We start from the raw sequence: 21,701 nt of genomic DNA on the forward strand, positions 1-21,701 counted from the left end.
AAATATAATTTCCTGTATGCGGCTTTTCCTGTTTCTCCTCCGTTCCCCTCTGGCTAAACTTTATTCCATTTTTCCTTTGTATGTAGTATTCCATTGACTATTTGTTTATTTATTTATTGAGACAGAGTCTCGCTCTGTTGCCCAGACTAGAGTGCTGTGGCATCAGCCTAGCTCACAGCAACCTCAGACTCCTGGGCTCAAGTGGTCCTCCTGCCTCAGCCTCCTGACTAGCTGGGACTACAGGTGCCCACTACCACGCTCAGCTAATTTTTTCTATTTTTAGTAGAGACAGGGTCTCACTCTTGCTCAGGCTGATTTCAACTCCTGAGCTCAAGCTATCCTTCCACCTCGGCCTCCCAGAGTGCAAGGGTTATAGGCGTGAGCCACCCCGCCCGGCTCCATTGACTGTATATTTAATTTTTTCTAGCCCCTTTCCCCCCATAGCAACAGCCTCAAGTTTTTTGTTTTTGTTTTAAACATTTTTTCCATACGCACTGTTTGGCATTTAGTTAGGTCTCCCACAGGGGTTTGTCAACTAAATGAAGTTTTCAGAGGACGTTGGGTTATTGATATGCTACCATATACAGCCACCAGCAACAAGGGAAATTTTATAAGCACTTTGGAGAGTAGACAGGTGGGTCATTTTGTCATTTAAATACTCTCTTCCCTCACTCCCTCAGTTTTTTGGAGTTGAAGCCTCTCTATTTGTGGGAGAAAGACCATAGAAAAAAGCCTCAGAGTTTCCAAACGGATTAATTACAATGATGTAGAAGATTGGACTTTTCCCTAAATCCAGAATTTGGCTAATTTCCTTTTTATTTTGTTGGCCTATGTGCACTATTTCACTGTAGTTCTTTGAACATCTGGTATTCAAGAGGGAGTGGCCCCTATGAATGGTACTAGTTTCCTCAATTAAGAGAAGAGCTTCTCTCAATGTGCTATATCCTTAGATGAACTATGGGAATAAAAAGGTAGGAGACATTGGAATGGAAGTCAGAGGAAGACAGCACAATGTCCCATCCTCACATTTCTCCCCTTTCCTTTCCCTGGTTAGTACTTTAGAGAAATAAATCTTTGGTTTTCCAAGTGGTTTTGTAAGTCAGAGACTGAGTAGCTTAGTCTGGCATTGCAGCCCCAAACATTAACTATATATACTGTGTATTAAGCACTTTAATTGAAAACATATGTTTACATAAATATTTTTATGGTATTGGGTAAGAATAAACTTGAGTCAGGTGGACTACACAGAGATGAGGCAATAGGCTACATAGCTAATTATATAGATTAGGATAAGATTTCTGGATTGCTTTTAAAAGTGGCTCATCATTAATGGATTAAAAAGTGAGGTTCTCCTCTCCATATCTGTCAATCATAGAAGTGTATACTTCCTAGTCCCTGGAACACACTGCTGCACTTTCTTGTTCTTAGGGTTTTTACTGAATTAATAATCTCTTTAATGGAATTACTGAGGTGCGTTTCTTTCTTGAATGTGGGAGAAATATCTTTCTTCTCATCAACCATCATTATAATTAAAGATCCATTTGGAGGAGAGGACTTTCTTTTTGTGGACCTGAGTTAGTGAATAATTTTGCAGTGCCTGATCTCTTAGGAAATAATTCAGCAAGGCCGCAAATGGTCTAACAAGTTCCTATGGTGTGTCAGAAACTGTTTTCTAGAATAGAAGGAGGAGAGTTAAAGTAGGGCAGATGCTTTCTCGATGTGGTGGCTACTAACTGGAACAAACTAGAAGAGGATTGAAAAAGGGACCAGAAACCCCAGTGGCTCAGTTGTGGTGACACAATGATAGCTGTCCTAGTTTTGGGGAAATGGAAGGGAGTAAATTAGTAGGATATAATTAACATTAAGAAATCAAATTGAACACTAGTAAGTACTAGTAAGTAGCATCCAATGTAATGATCATTGAAAATATTACCAAATGAGATAAAGGCAAAATATCTGTACAGGGGATAGATCTATTGGTGTTATGTAGGAAGAACAAAGGTGTTAACAAGGTGCCAAGTGGGCTAGTTACAGATAGTTGTAAGTAAAAGAACCACACAAAGTGGGAATCAGGTCAGATTCTTGAGTAAACTGGAGAACCACCACACTCTCGTGGGGATGACATCAGAATAACTCAAGCAAAAAGAGACAGTTTGCAAAGACATTTAGGTAATGGAAAAATTTGTCACATCTGTGAAACCATAGATTAAGGACCACAGTACTTTCTAACAACAAGAAATGAGCAATAGCCAACTGCAAAAAGGGACAAAGTTTGTGTGTTATTCCTCTTCTATTTGTGGAAGAAAATAACTTCACCAATAAATGAGCAAAAGAAGGGCTTATCCCTGTGATGTTTTTTATAGAAAAGGTGGGGCGTGTAAGAGAAAGTCTGGAAAGTACTATGAAAACTACATGCGTTTAAAAATATAGGCTGGATTGTCTGCATTCTTGGGCTTAGGTTATTGAGTGACGTTGGTGCTACTCTTCTAATTTTGAAAAAAAAATATGGGTGCCTGCACAAGTAGTGGGAAGTTATAATGGCATGGGCTTATTTATTTTCCTTAGGTCAGCATGACTTCAGTAACTACAAACCACTCATTAGTCATTTGTCAACATTCTAGTTACTAGCATTCAATTCAATTTAATTCAGAGTAAGGACAAATTGTATTACAACAATTTAATCCCCTGCTTTAAACAAACATGTTACTCAGGAATTTAGTTCTATTGCTTTCTTTATGAAATTTCCTTACTGGCTATATGCAGATAGAAAAAGTGAAAAATATTGAAAAAATAAAAATTCCCATTTTGGTTCCTCTTGTACTCTATACTGATACAAATAGGGTGATTGAGGATTGATTATTTATTACTATGAAAAGGCTAATTTGGGGATTATGAGTTTTCTTTGTGAGTGGAGGTATAAAAATATTCAGCTTGATTGTGTAGCAATTTATGTATGTATACTTGTGTGTATATGCACACACATATGCAGGTAATGTTCACTGTTGTAGTAAATGTAAAACTACTACATCAAGAATAGAAGCATACTTTCCTAAATACTCAGGGCATCCAAAGGGTGTTTTAAAAAATATAGCAATAGTTTGGGGAGGCAGAGAGTCAATCGTGCATTCTTTAATATGTTGGAAGTCTCAAACTGATTTAGATTGTTAAGATGCCTTATAAGGGAACTGACTTGGAGAATTTTCAAGTGGTGCTGTAACAACAACACTTTATAGATACATAGTCTTTCATTGTCACGTATTATCTCATTTGTTCAAGATGCTATCATGTGGATGTGGCAATAGTATTTGATAGACATTTTACAGATAAGGAAATTGAGGTTGAGAGAGTGATTTGCTAGTATGTGTTAAGACCTGTGAAGAGTCTGAGATTTTACTCTACAAGCTAGCAAGCTAGTCTGTACTGTTTCATGGATGGTGGCAGAAGACATAAGACTCCTGAATTAGAGAGTAAGGACTTTTATTACTCAGAGTACAGTAAGCACTGTGAGCCTCATGTTGATTTGAACTGGTTCCCCATTCCCTGCCTCTATCCACTGCGGGCAGTGTCGATACACCTGCTATATGGATGCTGTGTAAGCAACAGGGCATTGAGAAACATAACTGCTTTTATAGTAAGCAGAAGCAAGCCAGCTCTTTGTCAGGTGGAAGATGTTGCCTCATCCTTAAAGATTGCTTACTGCAAACATGACTTCGAGAAATGATCCATGAAAAGAGCAGTCAGGATCTTGCATTTTTGGCATACCCAGCAAGAATGTGCAGGGACGGTAAGGTCTGGTTGTAGATTGCCTGTTAATCGTAATAGTATATGGTAGAATGAAAGTGTAGGCTCAGTTTTGCTGAGTTTCATTACTAAAACTCTAGTTGAAAATGTAGTAAATATAAGCCTTCCCTCCCAACTGTATTTCCTTATTTATTTTTCTATTCTATCCAGGACATCTTGAAACTAGTCCTCTTGACTTATTTAATATCTTCAGTTACTAAAACCAGTTTTGGTTATCATGAAGGCCAAGAACAGAAAGCAGGGCCCAATTTTAGGAAACTTACTGAATTCAGTCTCAGAATCTCTCCTAATCTTCACTAGCTCCTGCCACAGCAAGAAGCCATGATAATGCTTTCATAAATGAAGTCCTTTATCTGTATGGCCACAGCAACATTTGTTTTAGAAGACCGAGTGTATAATAGGAACCATGAAGAAATAAGGAACAGTCACAGAGCTAGTGGTGGGTATAGTGTATGGCAGGAGAAAAAAAATGTAATTTATTGTTATCTTTTAAAAGCTAGCATAGGGAAACTTTGTTTTGTTTTTCTTGAAGGATTAATTGAAATACAATTTGACCTTGGAAAGAACTTTAGCAATATGAAATCCAGGCTCCTCATTTTGTAGATTAAAAAGTTGAAATGTAGAATGTTTAAACGTGTGTTCAAGAACAAGTTTCTAGTGACACAGTAAAGTGATACTAGATTGTTGTAATTATCATATGCCCAATATTGGAATGCTCCGTCCTTACCTAGTGTAATTTATAGCAGTCAGTAAACATTTGTTGGATTGCTTTGTTTTATTAATGAATAAGATATATTATCTGTCTTCAATGAATCATTTACTAGCAGAGAAACAAGATTCAATTTTTATCCATACTTGTTTTTCTTTAACAAGCAGTTTAAATATATCTAGTTGTACGATTACGTGTTTATAAAAGCCCACAAGGCTTTTTTATTCCTTAGTGTTAATTAAAATGTTCACATTGATGCTTTCTTAGTGTTGGGGTTAGATAAGTGTGTTTAGTAGTCTTACATTTTATATAAAAATAATAAGAAAGATGGTATTTCAAAATATTCAAAGTTATAAATGTCAGATTCTTTTTTTTAGTTTTTTCTTTTCCAGAAAAATAGATTATGTATTATTCTACACATAATCTCAAGTGATAGTTTTTAAATTAAGATTTGTAGCTGGATAAATTTCAAATGCATCAATTATAAAGCAAGTGAATTGGCTTGGATTGGTGCTTCATCTGAGAATTCTTGACTTGAGTATAAATTTATGGATTTGGAGAGTTTAAAATACTAACTTTTGAAGGGGAATTGAAAAGGAGAATGTATCCTTAACCTTTGAAGTATAGTCAGCTTCCAATTATCCGCATGTGTGGGAGACCATGTCCTCCTAGGTGAGAATTTCTCAGACCTGCTGGGAAATTGCCATTGCCTGGATCCAGTAGAAAAGTGTTCCACCCATCTTGCTGGCTCTTAAACCATTCTCTCTCCTCCACCCATGCAAATGGATGGAATTGGGCATCATCCACGTTTCAAACAGAATCCTCCTCTCCCATTAACAAGGATAATAATCAGATGAGCAGAGGTTAGGAGATTAAGTTAAAGACATTCTGAGTGACATTGGCATTCTAAAATTGGCTGTCATAATCTGCAATTCAAATGGCACCTAGTTTTTCTTTGTTATGTTGAAATGAAATGTAAAGTATCTTAATAGCCAAATAAGCTAGCCTATGGTTATAATCATTTATTTAAAATTAATGAGGCACTGATTTTAAGCCCAGTGCTCATTTTTATTAGAGAGTTGTGTTTATTTTTATCTGCTTTATTATGTGGGATTTGTTAAGCTTCACAGACTGGGATAGCAGCCATAAATCTAGAAGAGAGCAGAGACTTGGGGGGGTGGGTTGAAGAGGTAGCTTTCAGGAGAGAAAACAGCCTGAGCTCAGATAAGACTTTATTTTGGAATACAGAGTTTGTGGGAACTTTGAAAAGGGGTGATATCTAAACAAAGAATGAAAACATAAGATGTTCAGGCTGGTAAAGGAGTTGGGATTAGAGAGGGTGGAGAAGAGTGTCCAGGAAAGGGGAATAATGTATTTGAGAGCATAGAAGCAAGAGAGAACATAACTTATTAGTGAAACTGGCTAAAATAAACCAACCATCGCCACTACCAGCAATGAAAATCCTTTAATATGAAGACAGCATGGCAAAAGCAGAGGGATTTAGGGATGTACTGAAGGGTTTTAAGCAAGGTAATGACCTGATCAACTTCACATTTTACAAAATCACTGATATTGCAGTGTATGGAACAGATCAGTAGGGGCAAGAGTTGACACAGGCTGACTGGTGAGAAGGCTTTTGCAATATTCACAGTAAGAGATAATGATGGCCTTGATTAGGATGGTGTTGATAAAGAAGGAAAAATCTTGGTGGGATGAAGATGTATTTCAGAGATAATTAATAGCTCTTGGACATAAATTAGATGGGTGGAATAGGGAAGAGGGAGGAATTGACATTGAATTGAGGGTGTTTCTTGCTCTCCTTTTTCTAGCTTGGCAACAATCAACATGGTAATTCTCCCAAAAAGGATTGGGGGTTTTCTTATGGTTTTCTTTCCATAACTAGATGAAGTGAGGTGGGAGAAGAGGAGTTTGGAAAGAAGAGAATATTAACTTTGAGAAACCTTACTCATCAAGACTATGTAGCACAGAAAACCAAAGCTGCTACTACCAGGGGCTGTTTTTACAGTCTGTGTACATAGTTTCTTACAAGAAACTCTTTATTTGTTATAGTATCATTTTATATGTATAACAGTACATAAATATTTCCATCTTTTCCTTTTTTATGATACAGTATCGTGCAGTTACACAGTGTTAGCTCTAAAAGGAATCTTGGAAATTATAGTTTTCCTCCACAGTTGAGGAAATTGGAGCTCTGAGAAAAGAGGCTGTGGTATTTGTGGAGTGACAAGTACTAGAACTCAGCTCTCCATTGCTCTTTCCACAGGACCTAACCAGCTCCACGTTGATTATTACATTCCATTAAAGCAAATAAACAAAGCTGAAGACTTTTATCAAACACCAATATCACAGAGCAGAGAAAATGATTGCATAAATAAATATATTCTTTGCTTGACATACTTTTGAGGGGTATAAAATCCTATTTTAAGATAACCAGATTTGCAGAAATCTGGTAGGTTTGTCAGTAGGTTTTCTCAGTATTGTCTTTCCTATCTTTCCGTTGACCTTTTATATTGATGAACTAGAAAAAGTTAAAAGTTGAGAGATCTGGACTTAGGCTTGGCTTTATCTTTAATAAACAGATGAATTTGTTCTACCTCTATAGATCTGAGTTTGTTGTTTGTTTTTTAATCTCAGAAAATAAGGACGTGGGACTAGATGCCTTTAAAATATATTCCTTGCTCTGTCTTTATTATTTTGTATTTTTCCTCTCTGATTGTCTTGTCTTTCTTCCTTAAACTGCTTCTCCTTCTCCCTGGCAAATAAGAATCTCTTAAAATCTTAGGTATAGTAAGTCAGTGGTATGTAAGTCTAGGATAGTCCTTTTTATAAAGTGAATAAAATAGGGCCAGATTTTGGTTTGTTCCGTTATGAACCATATTTACTTCCTTTCTTTGAAAATAGCCCTTAAAATTAAGAAGAGAGGACAGAACAGGAAGGTATTGGAGTCTGGAGTAGATGGGTGTGTGGTGGGTATAGTGCTGTGGTCTTCCAAGCAGAGGGAGCACAACCAATAAAAATTCACTGAGTTTTGGAGAGACAATATTAGAACTTCTGTTTGTATTTATTTTTAGTTTCTTTCTTTAGAAGATTCTGCTTTTGTATATACTGTCTGCCCCCCATATTCATGGGTTCCACATCTGTGGATTCAACCAACTGTGGATCAAAAATATTTGGGAAATAAAAAATGAATGGTTGCGTGTGTACTGAACACATATAGACTTTTTTCATGTATAGATTTTTATTCCTAAACAATACAGCATAACAACTATTTACATAGCGTTTACATTGTGTTTGGCATTATAAGTAATCCAGAAGTGATTTAAAGTATATGGGAAGATATGCTTGGACGGTATGCAAATACTATGCCATTTTTGTATAAGGGATTTAGGCATCTATGGATTTTGGTATCTGCAGGGGGTCCTGGGACCAATCCCCCATGGATACTGAGGAACAACTGTATTTCAATCAATGACAAATCAATATAGTATTACCTATGTGTTATTTAAAAATGAGCAGATATATGTATATATTGTGGGAACATACTTAAGCATATTAAGCTGACAGAAGGCAATGGTCAAATAAATTTGGAAACCACTGATGAAGAGTTTGCAAAAAAGGTGAGTCAAAGGCATCAGGACATCAAGATAAATATGTTCTTCATTTTTCATTTTTGCATACTATTATCACTAGAAATAAAGAGAACAAATCCAAAACAATAACAATAATGAACACCGTTTTGGTAGCAGAATTTATTTAACTGAGTATTTAGCTCTTGGAGAGTTGAGGAAAAGTATTCACCTGGGTAAATATCTAATTTTAAGATGAATTTTAATCTTGTTCATGATTTTTGGGCATTGCTAAGTGACTAATTGGGATTGTTAAGTAAGTTACCTCATATACTGAAATTGATCCAGTATAATTCAATTTATTTAAACTTTTCAACTGAAGGAGCAGTAGGTGATCACATTAGTGTTTTTAAAGAGATTTGGGCAAGAAATTTTAAGTCCTATTTCTTGAAAGTTTTTCTTTTTGGCCATTTATTTTATTATTATTAATTTTTGTGATTATTTCTCACAGAATAAGACCACAGCTTGCCAAAGAGAAGATTGAAGGATGCCATATTTGTACATCTGTAACACCAGGAGAACCTCAGGTCTTCCTAGGGAAAGATAAGGCATTTACTTTCGATTATGTGTTTGACATTGACTCTCAGCAAGAGCAGATCTACATTCAATGTATTGAGAAACTAATTGAAGGTTGCTTTGAAGGATACAATGCTACGGTTTTTGCTTATGGACAAGTAAGTAGCATATTATTTTCATAGGAATAGTAACTTTTCAGAAGTGTCAATTCAGTTGCACTTTCATTTTTGTTTCTCAAGGTTGTGTTAAAGTTGAACACTCATTTTTCTCTGTTCTTTTGTTCAGACTGGAGCTGGCAAAACATACACCATGGGAACAGGATTTGATGTTAACATCATTGAGGAAGAACAGGGTATTATTTCTCGTGCTGTTAAACATCTTTTCAAGAGTATTGAAGAAAAAAAACACACAGCAATTAAAAGTGGGCTTCCTCCTCCAGATTTTAAAGTGAATGCCCAATTCTTAGAGGTAATAATCTAAATGTGCTATTATTTCCTTTTAAATCTTGTCATTAAGGCCATAAGTACTTTTGATTTTATACTGTTGGCTTCTAGTACAGTACCTTGTATATAGTCTTCAATAAATGTTGTTTGAGTAGATTAACATTAGATAATAGGTAATAAGTATTCCTTACTTTTAGGCAATGATGCTGGCATTTATAAACATTTGTCCAGTGTCTGTAAAGTAAAAGAACAATTAATATTGTTTATTTCAGAACTCTATGTGATCAAGAGATAAAAATAAATTACTGTTGTAATTTAGACAACCTCACAAAGTGCTGGGAACTCAGCAACTAAGACCAAAAACGAGGGGGAAAATATGAGATATAATAGGATTGAGGATGTAGCACTAATCTGGCTGAAGAAGCTTGTATCCTGGTCAGGTTTGGATTAATTTAGGGCAGTCTTGTCTGGCGGGAGGGACATGACCATAAGAGAACATCTAGGATTTGAGCCATATTGCAGCTAGATGGAGGATGGCATAATTCTGGGGTTTTTGGTCCAAAGTATATTCTACTCTAGATCACCTGATCTATAAGTTAGTCATTTTGGTCATTGATGAAACATTTTATTCAGCATTATTTAGCACAAAATAGAAAACTTAAATTAATTAATATTAGTTTTCTTACTGCTGGTTTTAATGGACTTTGTCATTTAGTAAAACCAAGGAGAATTTAACTATGTGTTTCTGCAAAAAAAGGAAGATAAGTGATGGAAAAAGAAAAGAAACAACGTTCTTCTCTCTTCCTTTTCACCTTCCAAAATGTTGTTAGGCATTGTGGTTTTAAAGCATATTGTTAAAAAAATGTGTATGTGTACTGTCTTCTAAGGAGGTAGCTGGATTTTGTCAGCCACTATTGATACAGAAATACTAATATTGTTGCTGACCTTGCAAACTTGCTAAATGTTAATTTTCAAACACATTAAAAAGGGTTGCAGGCAATAGGAAATAAACTATTTTTAGCTCAAGTAGTAAAAATTCTTAAAATATTCTCAAAGCTTAAAATTTGTCTATATTGGGCACAGCTTTCTTAGGGTTTGCTTGTATTTTGTAGGTATTTAGCTAACCTCTTGCAAAGGATTAGTAGATCATTTTAGCTAGTCTCTAACCCATTAGCCACGATTAAATCATTTACTGTTTTTACTCTTATAAATAAATCCAGCATTTACTTATATTTGTAATAATAGTTGCCTCATTCATTTTCATGTGTTACTTTGAAGAAATATGTATCATTTTAAAGAACTTTTAAAATGTTTGAAAGGTACACATTGTATGTGTTATGAAAACTATCAAGCAATTTCTGCTAACATTAACCTTCTACTTTTCCTTTTTGATAGCTCTATAATGAAGAAGTCCTTGACTTATTTGATACCACTCGTGATATTGATGCAAAAAATAAAAAATCAAATATAAGAATTCATGAAGATTCAACTGGAGGAATTTATACTGTGGGCGTCACAACACGTACTGTGAATACAGAATCAGAGGTGACATTTATGGTGTAGTTAAAATAGAGCATAGCTAGCTTTATTTAAATAGCTTTGCTTATAGTCTGCTTAAGATCAAGATAGGAAATTTGTCTCCTTAAGCATAACATGGAGTTAAAATCTTGTCTTCTTTCCTCGTATTTTTAATCAAGATACTGTTATAAAAATGTCAGAGTTATGATAAAGTCAGTACATTTATCATAACATCAAAAGAATCTAAGGTGGTATATGCATAGTTTTCTTTCACAGCTAGAGAAAGAGAAATAGACAATTGATGGTGAGGGATGAGACCACAGTCCTTTTGTAGCATATAGGACTATATCATGGCTCCTAAAAGGAGACTGTTAAGAAAAATTACAAACAAAAATTTCAACAGAAAATTCAGAAGAGCCTGAGTAATTCAAGTTATTGCTCAGTTTGTACCAAAGTGTTTTACTGTAACAGTTTTGGAACGGGAGCTGCAAATGTCAGCAAATGGCAAACAATAGAATCTCAGTGTTTTCCTCTATTTAAAAAATAATACACTATTATATTGAGAAGTTCAGCTCAAAAAGTGACTGTAACTAAACTAATAATGTGAAAATCCACGTCTTTTACGTCCCTTAACATGGTGGATTTTAGCCAGACTTTTTAGTTTGGATTTTAGTTCAGACTTTGGATTGAGTAATATCTTGTTTAAATGTTATTCAAGTAAAATCCTTCTTTCTTCCCCTTTTCTAGATGATGCAGTGTTTGAAGTTGGGTGCTTTATCTCGGACCACTGCTAGTACCCAGATGAATGTTCAGAGCTCTCGTTCACATGCCATTTTTACCATTCATGTGTGTCAAACCAGAGTGTGTCCCCAAATTGATGCTGTGAGTTATTAGTTCTAATTTCTTAAACTTTCAATCTTTATCTCCCTAAAACCATATGAATCCTAGGAGAATATATTTGAACCAAATTCAATCTGTTTAATTATTCCTTTTCCTAATTTCCTTTTCTGATCTTATTTAAGTTGAAGCTGTCCAACCATGTAAGATTTTGAAATAAAAAACTGGATATATGTCTGCAAAACCAGAAAGCATGTTGTGGCAATTTGGTGATGAATATAGTCACCCGAGACACTTTGCTTTTGAGGAGTATATGCTATAAATTTCCCTTCATCAACAAAAGCAGAGCTTCAGTTGATAACGACAGCTGGGTTCTGACTTTCTAGCTTCTTTCTGACTTTTAGGTTTCTAATTGCCAGAAAACATTTTTATATTTGTTTATTCGGCTATGTGCCTGTTTCTTTGGCTGTGCCTATATATGTACATGGGATAAGGGTAAGGGGGATTTGAGGGTTTTTACTGTCATAGTAATAAAGCATTTTCTATTATTTTCCCTAATCTCAGGAAAATGCAACTGATAATAAGATGATTTCTGAATCATCACAGATGAATGAATTTGAAACTCTGACTGCGAAGTTCCATTTTGTTGATCTGGCAGGATCAGAAAGACTGAAGCGTACTGGAGCTACAGGCGAGAGGGCAAAAGAAGGCATTTCTATCAACTGTGGACTTGTAAGACTAAGGCTTTGTGCTGGGAATATATGAGAACTTTTCTAGTGTCCTTTTCTCTTTTGTAATACGTAATACCCAAATGGAAATCCTTCATGCACTGAACTGAGGAATGAAAGTTGCAGTAAACTCATTAGTAATGCATTGAATCTCTGATCTCCTCACATTGGAGGCTCCTTCTTCTTCTTCTTTTTTTTTTTTGAGACAGGGTCTCTGTTGCCTGGGTTAGAGTGCAGTGACCTCATCATAGCTCACTGCATCCTCAAACTCCTGGGCTCAAATGATCCTCCTGCCTCAGCCTCCCAAGTAGCTGGGACTACAGGCATGTGCTATCATGCCCAGCTAATTTTTTCTATTTTTTTGTAGAACAGAGGTTTCACTCTTGCTCAGATTAGTCTCGAACTCCTGGCCTCAAACAATCCTTCTGCCTCAGTCTCCCGAGGCTTTTTTTTTTTTTTCAACATTGCAGGTTTTCTTTATGTGTGCAAATTTAGTTGGATTAAATTTTATGATATGTGCAGAAAATTATATATGTTATTATAATAATAAAATTATTATAATTATTTGAAAATTATTTCTACATTTAATAATATACTGTCAAAATCAACATTTAATATTAAGTATTTCATGGCTTTTTGCTAACATTTTATGGCAGTCATTTTGTTGACTTTGGGAATTATAATAAAAGTTTTTTGGTAATGATTTTTCAAAATGAGATTTTTTTTTCTAGGCTGTTAGGAATTAACTTTAATACCATGCCACCTAGTGGTATTTCCATTAGAAAACTCCTTGTGATTGAATTAACATAAAGCTTCTGTTATATGGAAGAAAATGTTTTAGAGCATATTTTTGTATAATAAATATTTTCTTCTTATTGTCTTCATTATAAAATTGGACATTTGTACCTGCATAAAAGTGATATTATTCCTAAATTTCTGTGATGCTGATAGCATCAGAGTGTGTGGTTTCTGCTTTGCTTTCCTCCCACCCTGGAGCTGAAGTTCAAATATATAGTACTTTTTTTATCACTTCCCAATATTTGCTCCTATATGATTGTGAACCTTCTGTGGGGGAATTATCAGCAGTGGCCGATTACAGAGAGCCAGACTTTCCAAATCCAATACCCACCTTGATGCTCCCGCCATACGGTTGGATATTGTGTAAAAGGGCTGTGACCTGGATCCTGGACTTTGTGTACTGTCTTGAATTTTTTAGGAGATAAAATCATGATGGTATTTACATTTGTGCTGTCAGGAAAAGAAAAAAGCCATTGCTCTGTTTTCCTCTTTAGGCTGCTGAAGCATGTTGAAACACATCTAGTAGAGTTTCAGCGTGGCCAGTGCTAAAGGCTGCAGGCCTCTCTGGAAAAGGGGGATTAAGACACAGTGTGGTATTGGTGCTACTCCCTGAATGATCTGTTGGCCCTAACAGAGACGTGGTTATAGATGTTTGCATTACTAAAGGCTAGTGTGACCAACAATTTGGATAATGCTTATCCTACAGGTGCTAGTTTCCTGACAGTAGGGAAAACAGTAGGGTGGCTGGAGAAATGACTAAAGAGTTCTGTAATTTGACTTAACTTTTAAAAAAATTGGATGCTTAGCACATAGTTTCATTGTATTTCTAAGGACAGCTATACTTGTATAGGAATACCCTGTTCAGAGAAATTATGCTGATATTTTTATTGTGATTAAAGGAGATTTTGTTTTCCTGTAAGGGAACTATATCGTAATAAGAAAGTTTCATGGAACTGTTTAACTCACTATACATTGTATTTCTTCATTGAGTTAAGGAGAAGAATTTGCAACCTGAATTCACAGTTTTCTGGGGACACAACTTGATGCTCTGATAATTCCAGGGATAGTTAGAAGTTGTCAATCCTATAATATTTCTATTTCTAAAGAAAATCTCTGAATAGATGTTTAAGTATTAGTGAGTTATGTGTATATATGTAGTACTAAATTTTGAGTAGTATCAGTCACAAGTGTAAAATGAAACCAAACACAAATGTTTTCAATTCTGTTATGTCTCCATATTATTTCCTATGAGCTTATTTTATTTGAAAGTGTTATAATTAGTGACTTTGTATCATTTTGCTCTCTTTTTTTCTCTTTTAGTTGGCACTTGGCAATGTCATAAGTGCCTTGGGAGACAAGAGCAAGAGGGCCACCCATGTCCCCTATAGAGATTCTAAGCTGACAAGGCTACTACAGGATTCCCTTGGGGGGAATAGGTATGCATAAATGATTATCCTCTATTCTGAGTTTTGATTATTCATTATTTTTCACATAAGGTGATTTATAAGAACCACTTTTATTATAAAGCAAATTAATGGGATGAGGGACTGATATTTATTCTATTGATATTAAGTACTTAAAATGTGCAGGTCATTTTGTGTGTTGTTATCCTTATAGCATCCCTTGAGATAGATTTTATTATTCCCATTTTATAGATAAGGAATTTGAAATCCAGAGAGGTTCAGTAATTTATTCAAGGTCAGTTAGCTTGTATGTGAAGTGTACAGTATGTGCTCTTTCTACCATACCATAGTTTCTGCTTAGAGTGTCCAGCACAGAGTAGATACTAAATTTAGAAAAAAAAAATAATTGCTGTTTTCTAAGTAATTTCAAAGTAACTCAAATATTATTGATCCCTTTTTACAGTCTTCTAAAAATTAAAACTTTTTTTTATATGTGGAAATTTTTTTAATGGCAACTGAAATGAAATATAGACTGCTATTATTAACTTTGCCAATATCACTGATATTCTTCCTTTTCCATACTTATTGTTCTGATATGTTTCATCAGCTAAACACATCCTTTTGGTAATATATTCCTCTCTATAAACATCAACATGTTGGCTTTACAAGTGGAAACAATTTTAGCACTTAAATTCATTCATAGCACAATTCAATAAGTTATGGACAACCACAGTGAATCTATTTTACATTGTTTTGAATGGTCTAACAAATGTTTACTGAAAAGATCATTAGATGCTATATAATGACCTGGTAATTAAACTTGCAAACTTCCTTTTTGAACAGCCATTATTCAAAGAATTTTGGATAATATTAAATCTATTTAAGTTTAAAATCAGTTTGGTTTAGAAATAAAGTTTTGTTTTATAGAATTTAAGTTTCATTTTTATGTTTCTTCCTTTTACATAATATTGGCATTTGTCTTAACTCACATTTCTTCCAGCATATCCTATGTATGGATGCAATTTTGCTTCCATTATTGCTTATTTCTTAGTTCTGTTCTTTATTTTCAGTTTGATCTTCAATATCTATCTGTCTTATTATAACAGAACAAAAAAATTTTTTAAGACAAATGTAAATTTTTTTCAGGTTTTCTAAATTACACCTTTTTTCCTATATTTACTTCTTAATTATGAAACAAAGCAGAGATGATAAACACCCTCCGCTTACAAATTGAAATACTTTTGAATACTTCAAAACTTTTCAAAGTTTGCTTGCTCTGTAAGCAGTCTAAGATATTTTCACTGTGGGTCTTGAATTCCTATTGAGTTTTAGACAGGCTACAGCTAAATACACTCAGATGTTCGTCACCTATTTCCTTAATGGGTGGTAACCCCGCAGACCCTCAGAGGAGACGACCCCTTCTAATTCCATCCTTAGTGTGCCTCAATTCCTGCTTAAATTTTTAGGATTGCACTCTTAGTTCAAAAGCGTTATACTTTGTATAAGAGTGCAAAATATCTTTATTTTTTGAAGTTTATACAAATTAAACTTAAGAAAAATTAGATCAAAGATTTTTTTGAAAATAAGTTATGCACATAATTCAGTGTTTTTTTTTTTAAAAAAGCTAGCTTTTTAATACATTTATAATATTAAATAAAACATTATCACAAGTTTATAGCAACAATTCTGGAAAATACAGAAGACTATAAAGCATGAATAAAAATCAGTTATATTTCTATTATTACCTAGAAGTAACTACTGTTAACATGGTGATGTATTTCCTTCCAAGTGTATTATATAGTATGACTTAATTTGTAAGATATATAATATATAGCATAATAGTATGTTTAAATCATGTAGTTTCCTTTGAAACAGAATTGTAGTTTTTATGTGAACTTCTAAAATAAACAGCTTAAATGTTTTCTTTGAGTTTTTCAAAAATAGAATCATTCTTGAAATTTGTACCTTTGGAGGTTTGTTTAATATATGACCTTTTTTTCCTACATAGTTGATCTTAGCTAGCTCCTCTCATTCCTAACTTTCACCATTCTTTTTAAGCCCTTGATCCCAGTGCTTCTCAAAATATTTGTGAAGGGCGAGTCTCTTCTCTTTTTCCAGTTTGTGGTGGATATTGGGCATGACTGTACTCAGCTTGCCCCATTTGTGACTCACCACATGAGTCTGAAAACACTTGAGCTGGTCTACTCTAGTCAATGAGATGAGTTCATTGATTACAGGAACTTCAAATGTTGCAAAAGTTTCTAAAGTGCTGCTTACTCTCAATTTCTGCACTGCTTCAAAAATTTTTTCGTAAAGAGGTGAGAAATAAATGTATGTGCTTGTACTTTCTCAAAGTATTATGGGCCAAAGAAGGCTAATATAAATTCATTCTCCTCAATTTTACCTGAGTAATAAATAATTTGCAGACTGGCACTGGACTGGAGACCATGCTTCGAGATGCCCTGTTCTCTAGTCAGTATCCATACGCCTCTCTCTTATTGATTACCTTATCTTCCTCATCAAAAGAGAGAGCTAGAGAGGCAGGAATTACTTAACTTTCTGACCTCAATAAATATTATATACACATGACATATACCACAAACAATTATTAATATTAATACTTAATATGGTCCAAATATTGTATTATATGTTTAGAAGTGCCTTCATGAATAAAACTTGATAATTCCTGCCCTGTAGGAATTTAGAGTCTCAGAGTTAGTGTCTATAACATTTTAATATAATAATAATAACATAATGAATACAAAAGAGATATGCAAAGGGCGTGAGGAAGTAGAAAGGGTACAGCCAAACTGCAGGTTGGATTCTTGGGCTAGATGATACCTTAGTTGAATCTTGAATAATAGTAAGAGTAGAGGTAAGTAAGAATGAGCGAGAGATGGTAAAGGGAAACAGGTGTGGAATGGGATCCCTTTAAAAAGGATCACTATGAGTGCTGGGTTGAGATTATTATGGGAAGACAAGAGTGGAAGCAGGAGACTATTTAGGGGCCTAAGATTAGAATTTATAGGCATCGATTTTCTGCCAGGGTAGGCAAAATAGCTCCTTAATTGCAGTTCCTATACATTTTTAGTTAGTTTGTGAGTACCTATTAGAATCTTCATGTCTGCTTCATTGACAGACATAATAGCTGGGACATACTAAGCATCTCACTGACCTATTCTTTGGTTGGTAAAGCAAGTTATCATGACTATAAAGTAATGTTTCTACAGTAATATTTTCCATTTTTCCTGTGTAATCTGGCCAGAAACTGGAACTCTGATCATTCAGTCACAAATGATGTCTTATACTGTGAAATATAAGGACATGCTAAATATTCTTGTTTGGCTGTCATTGGATTTTGAGTAAAATTCCTTGCTGACATCAAAAGCCAATATACAAGTGGCTAAATAAAAGGAAGAAAATTTTAAAACACTGAAAAAATAAGTAAATAATGAAAGAAATGATTTTTGATTTTTAATTTATATTGTAGTTAATTTTAGAATTACTATATGCACTGATTCAAAAATGCTTTGAAAAGAGATGAGAAATAAATGTGCTTGACTTTCTTTCTAAGGTATTATGGGTCACAGAAGGATGATATAAATTCATTGTCTCCAATTTTACCTAAGCAAAGGAAATATTTTTCTATAAGATAGTCTTAAAGCACAGGGGCTTTTAAATTTGCTTTTATTTTTAAGTAAGTAGCATAATTCTTTTGGTATCTTGAAGAGCAGATATTATTCAAATGGCAGGAATTTAAAAATGATTATTTCAGTGTTTTATTTGCTTTTATCTGAGGCCTAATAATTATTTGTAACTTTCAGCCAAACAATCATGATAGCGTGTGTCAGCCCTTCAGACAGAGATTTTATGGAAACATTAAACACCTTGAAATATGCCAATCGAGCTAGAAATATCAAGAACAAGGTGATGGTCAATCAGGACAGAGCCAGCCAGCAAATCAATGCACTCCGTAGTGAGATCACACGACTTCAGATGGAGCTCATGGAGTACAAAACAGTAAGCTAATGGGTTTGACTTTGCATTTTGTGACATCTAAATCTGGCGTGTTGTGAACACAATGATGCCTTTTTGTGATGGCTTGCACATATGTATCTCTGGAGTCTTTTGGTTGTCAGGGGGGCCTCCTTCATTTCCTCTGGTCTTCCTCGTGGGTAGTCTTTAATATTAATGTTCAATCTAACCTAACCAATTGCTTGTTCAAAAGGTTTCCTACCCAATCCCTATCTTTACTAACAAATGCACTGTGGAGGGTTGTAGCAGAGGGGAAAGGATCTCTTTTGCCTTGGGGTTGGTTAGATAAAAGGGCTCTTGGTTGTAAGATTGCAGAGTCCTGGAGTATCTTTAAACAAAACTCTGTGTATTTAAGGCTCATCAACCAACAAGGAAATATTTTCCTTTTCTAGGGTAAAAGAATAATTGATGAGGAGGGTGTGGAAAGCATCAATGACATGTTTCATGAGAATGCTATGCTGCAGACTGAAAATAATAACCTGCGTGTAAGAATTAAAGCCATGCAAGAGACAGTTGATGCATTGAGGACCAGAATCACACAGCTTGTTAGTGATCAGGCCAACCAAGTTCTTGCCAGAGCAGGTATGTGTGAGGGTGGGATGAGTGAGGGATTAACTTCTGGAGGGCAGGAAACATTCTTTGTGTTTGTTAATTACCTAGAATAGTTGATGTAGAAATACTAATCTGTATACAATCTGTGGTTTTATGTTAAATACCTAATTTTAGAAAATAATAAATCCTTATGTAAACAAAATGTGCCCTTTGTGTTATATTATCTTATGGTCTGCTCATGTAATTAAGGGTAGAAAATTTCTGTAAGAATTGTGTTTTAAAGAATGATTGTTTTGTTTCCAAACTTTGTTTTTTCTCCTTTGTTTTGTTTGAAGTCATGAAGGAAACTTTTTATTTCATATTTTTTCTTGCAGGTGAAGGAAATGAGGAGATTAGTAATATGATTCACAGTTATATCAAAGAAATCGAAGATCTCAGGTATAGTTCATGATCTGTAACATACAATGCACATGTTTGTTTTTGGTTTTGCAATGTTGTAATATTTCTGTTTGTTGGGCTTATTGTTCAGCAGCTATTTGTGGTGATATTTCAGCCTTTTGGTCAAGTTAACTTTAGGGGACTAGGGACTTACCTTTCCTGTAATGTCATATTCCAAGCTACTTTCCTCCCTTTTCTTCCCGTATTATCCTTCTACTTTTAAAGTTATACCCCTCACTGGGTGCTTATCTAACCTGACGTATAGAATAGGCATAATTGATGCTGATGACGTTATCTTTGGTGCCTTTCCTCCCTGTGCCTCTTCCCCCACCATTTGGGAATAGATCAATATCTACAAGTCATTTCTAGCTTTTTGAATCTCCCATATATATCTTCCAATTCTTCAGCTTTTCTTATGTGTGAATTGTTGCATCCCTACCAATTTGCCTGCCTCTCTCTGGTACATCCATTTGTACTTCATGCAACATGCCAGACATGCTCACTAGATGCCAGCATCATGCCATGGGGTGGGTGCAAGCTTGATGTAAACAAAGAGTTCACAGTGTAGGTGGGGCAACATACATAAACAGTCACACGTAGGAAATGGAATGACAGAATTTAATTAAAGGAATGCCCATGCCTGGTGTGGGAATGTGGAGGAGACCACTGAACCTAGACTGGGGGAATAGGAATGAGAAAGAAAGTCAGGTCAGTAATATTTTCAGGTTCCATGGTTTGCCCTGATGGCTCGGCTATTTTCTTTGAAGTAAAACTCCAGCCACCTCCGTGGGGAAGCATCTAAGCAGTGTAAATCTCACTTCTGCTACCCATTTGTGGAAAATAACTAAGTGAGAGGAGATCATCCTTCACAGTTGCCCTAATACTTACTTCCCCGTCTTGTATCTGTGTTCTCTTTCCTTCTCTTTTTCTGACTATTCTAGACTGTGACAAGTACAGTCTCCATTGCTCCTGGCTCCACAAGGCACACTGGATCCCATAAATGTTTCAAAAAGTGAAAACAAATGAGAAGACACCCTGATGTGGCGATAAAGTTTTTCAAGTATAACTTGTATTCTGTGCGTGTGTTACATATATATATACATACACATATAAACCTTTTTTCATGCATCACTTTTTTGACAGAGACCTTTGGGGCATTGCATCCTGGTTCTGCTCAGCAGCCAATCTGGACTTGCAGTTTTTACCCTGTTTTGGCAGTACTGCCAAGAATTAGTTCTCTGACCAATCTTTCTTCATTTTGTTGAGCCCATCTTTACCATTCCTTGAGACACAACCGATGTCTCTATTTTTTAATTCCTGAAGATCCTCTTCCTGCTCCTAGCTGCTTCTCTTTATCTTTTATTTCCTGGGCATTTGCCAATTGTTAATGCTGATTGCCTGTTGTGGTTCATGTGCTCTGTTTCCTTTCCTCCACCTGGTTGTTCTAAAGTGTACCTAGGCTTGTTTGCACTATTGGACAAATGGCTTGACTAGTGTCATTATTTCCCAGAAAACTGCTTGAATCATTTCCACTCTGTCTAGTGGCTAAAAGCAGCATCTAATATCTTCCTTCTTCAAGGTCTTAAGACCATTCCTTAAGCCATTTAGAGAGCAGAGATGACTCATGTGCCCTGAGTTCAATCATTGATCAAATCTTTCCTGATGTAGGTTAATACCTTGTTCCAGATTCTCAACTTTTCTTTGATGGCTCTTTAATCAGGCATGTCCCACCCCTGGGGAGTAGTCTTCTAGAATCTGAGTACTATAATTTACATATGGGATAAGCATAAATGAACCTTGAATTCAAATTGTATTACAGGGATTGAAATTTAAGCTTCTATTTATTAATAAGCTGTGTGACCTTGGGCAAGTTACCTAACATCTCGAGCTTTACTTTGTTCATCTATATGAATGAGATAATACCTGCTAATCTCACAGAGTTCTTAGGGGGCTCAAATAAAAAATAGGACATAAAAATTCTTAAATGGAAAGGTATTGTAAAGGTCTAAAGTGTTATTATTATTTAGGTTCAAGTTCTCATGTTCCAGTTTTACCTGCCAAATCCTACTCTACTCTATATTTCTATCAAAAGTTGATCTTAGGAAGACGTTTATTTGCAGCTCTTTAAACTTAATGCAAATTTATGTTGAAGTATTTCCACATGGGAATATTTCTATTTTAAGTCTTATTATTCTAATTATAAAATAATACTAGTTACCTTTTAATAAATTTACATGTCATATTATTTGTGAAATAATAATCATTATTTAATTAAT

General features: G+C 35.0%; 1 protein-coding gene across 8 annotated transcripts in view; it reads left to right on the forward strand.

Annotated features, from left to right (window-relative positions):
• Positions 1-21,701, forward strand: part of KIF21A (kinesin family member 21A) — a 137,211-nt gene that overhangs the window by 59,440 nt on the left and 56,070 nt on the right. For all 8 annotated transcript variants that reach the window (XM_045554021.1, XM_045554022.1, XM_045554024.1 and 5 more), the window contains exons 2-10: positions 8,609-8,831; positions 8,959-9,141; positions 10,512-10,661; positions 11,382-11,516; positions 12,036-12,203; positions 14,318-14,433; positions 18,225-18,420; positions 18,828-19,017; positions 19,362-19,425. In XM_045554021.1, the coding sequence (XP_045409977.1) occupies positions 8,609-8,831; positions 8,959-9,141; positions 10,512-10,661; positions 11,382-11,516; positions 12,036-12,203; positions 14,318-14,433; positions 18,225-18,420; positions 18,828-19,017; positions 19,362-19,425 (1,425 nt within the window). The remainder of the gene's footprint in view (positions 1-8,608; positions 8,832-8,958; positions 9,142-10,511; positions 10,662-11,381; positions 11,517-12,035; positions 12,204-14,317; positions 14,434-18,224; positions 18,421-18,827; positions 19,018-19,361; positions 19,426-21,701) is intronic.

The sequence above is a fragment of the Lemur catta genome, chromosome 6 (assembly GCF_020740605.2).
Source record: "Lemur catta isolate mLemCat1 chromosome 6, mLemCat1.pri, whole genome shotgun sequence".
In the NCBI taxonomy this organism is placed as follows: domain Eukaryota; kingdom Metazoa; phylum Chordata; class Mammalia; order Primates; family Lemuridae; genus Lemur; species Lemur catta.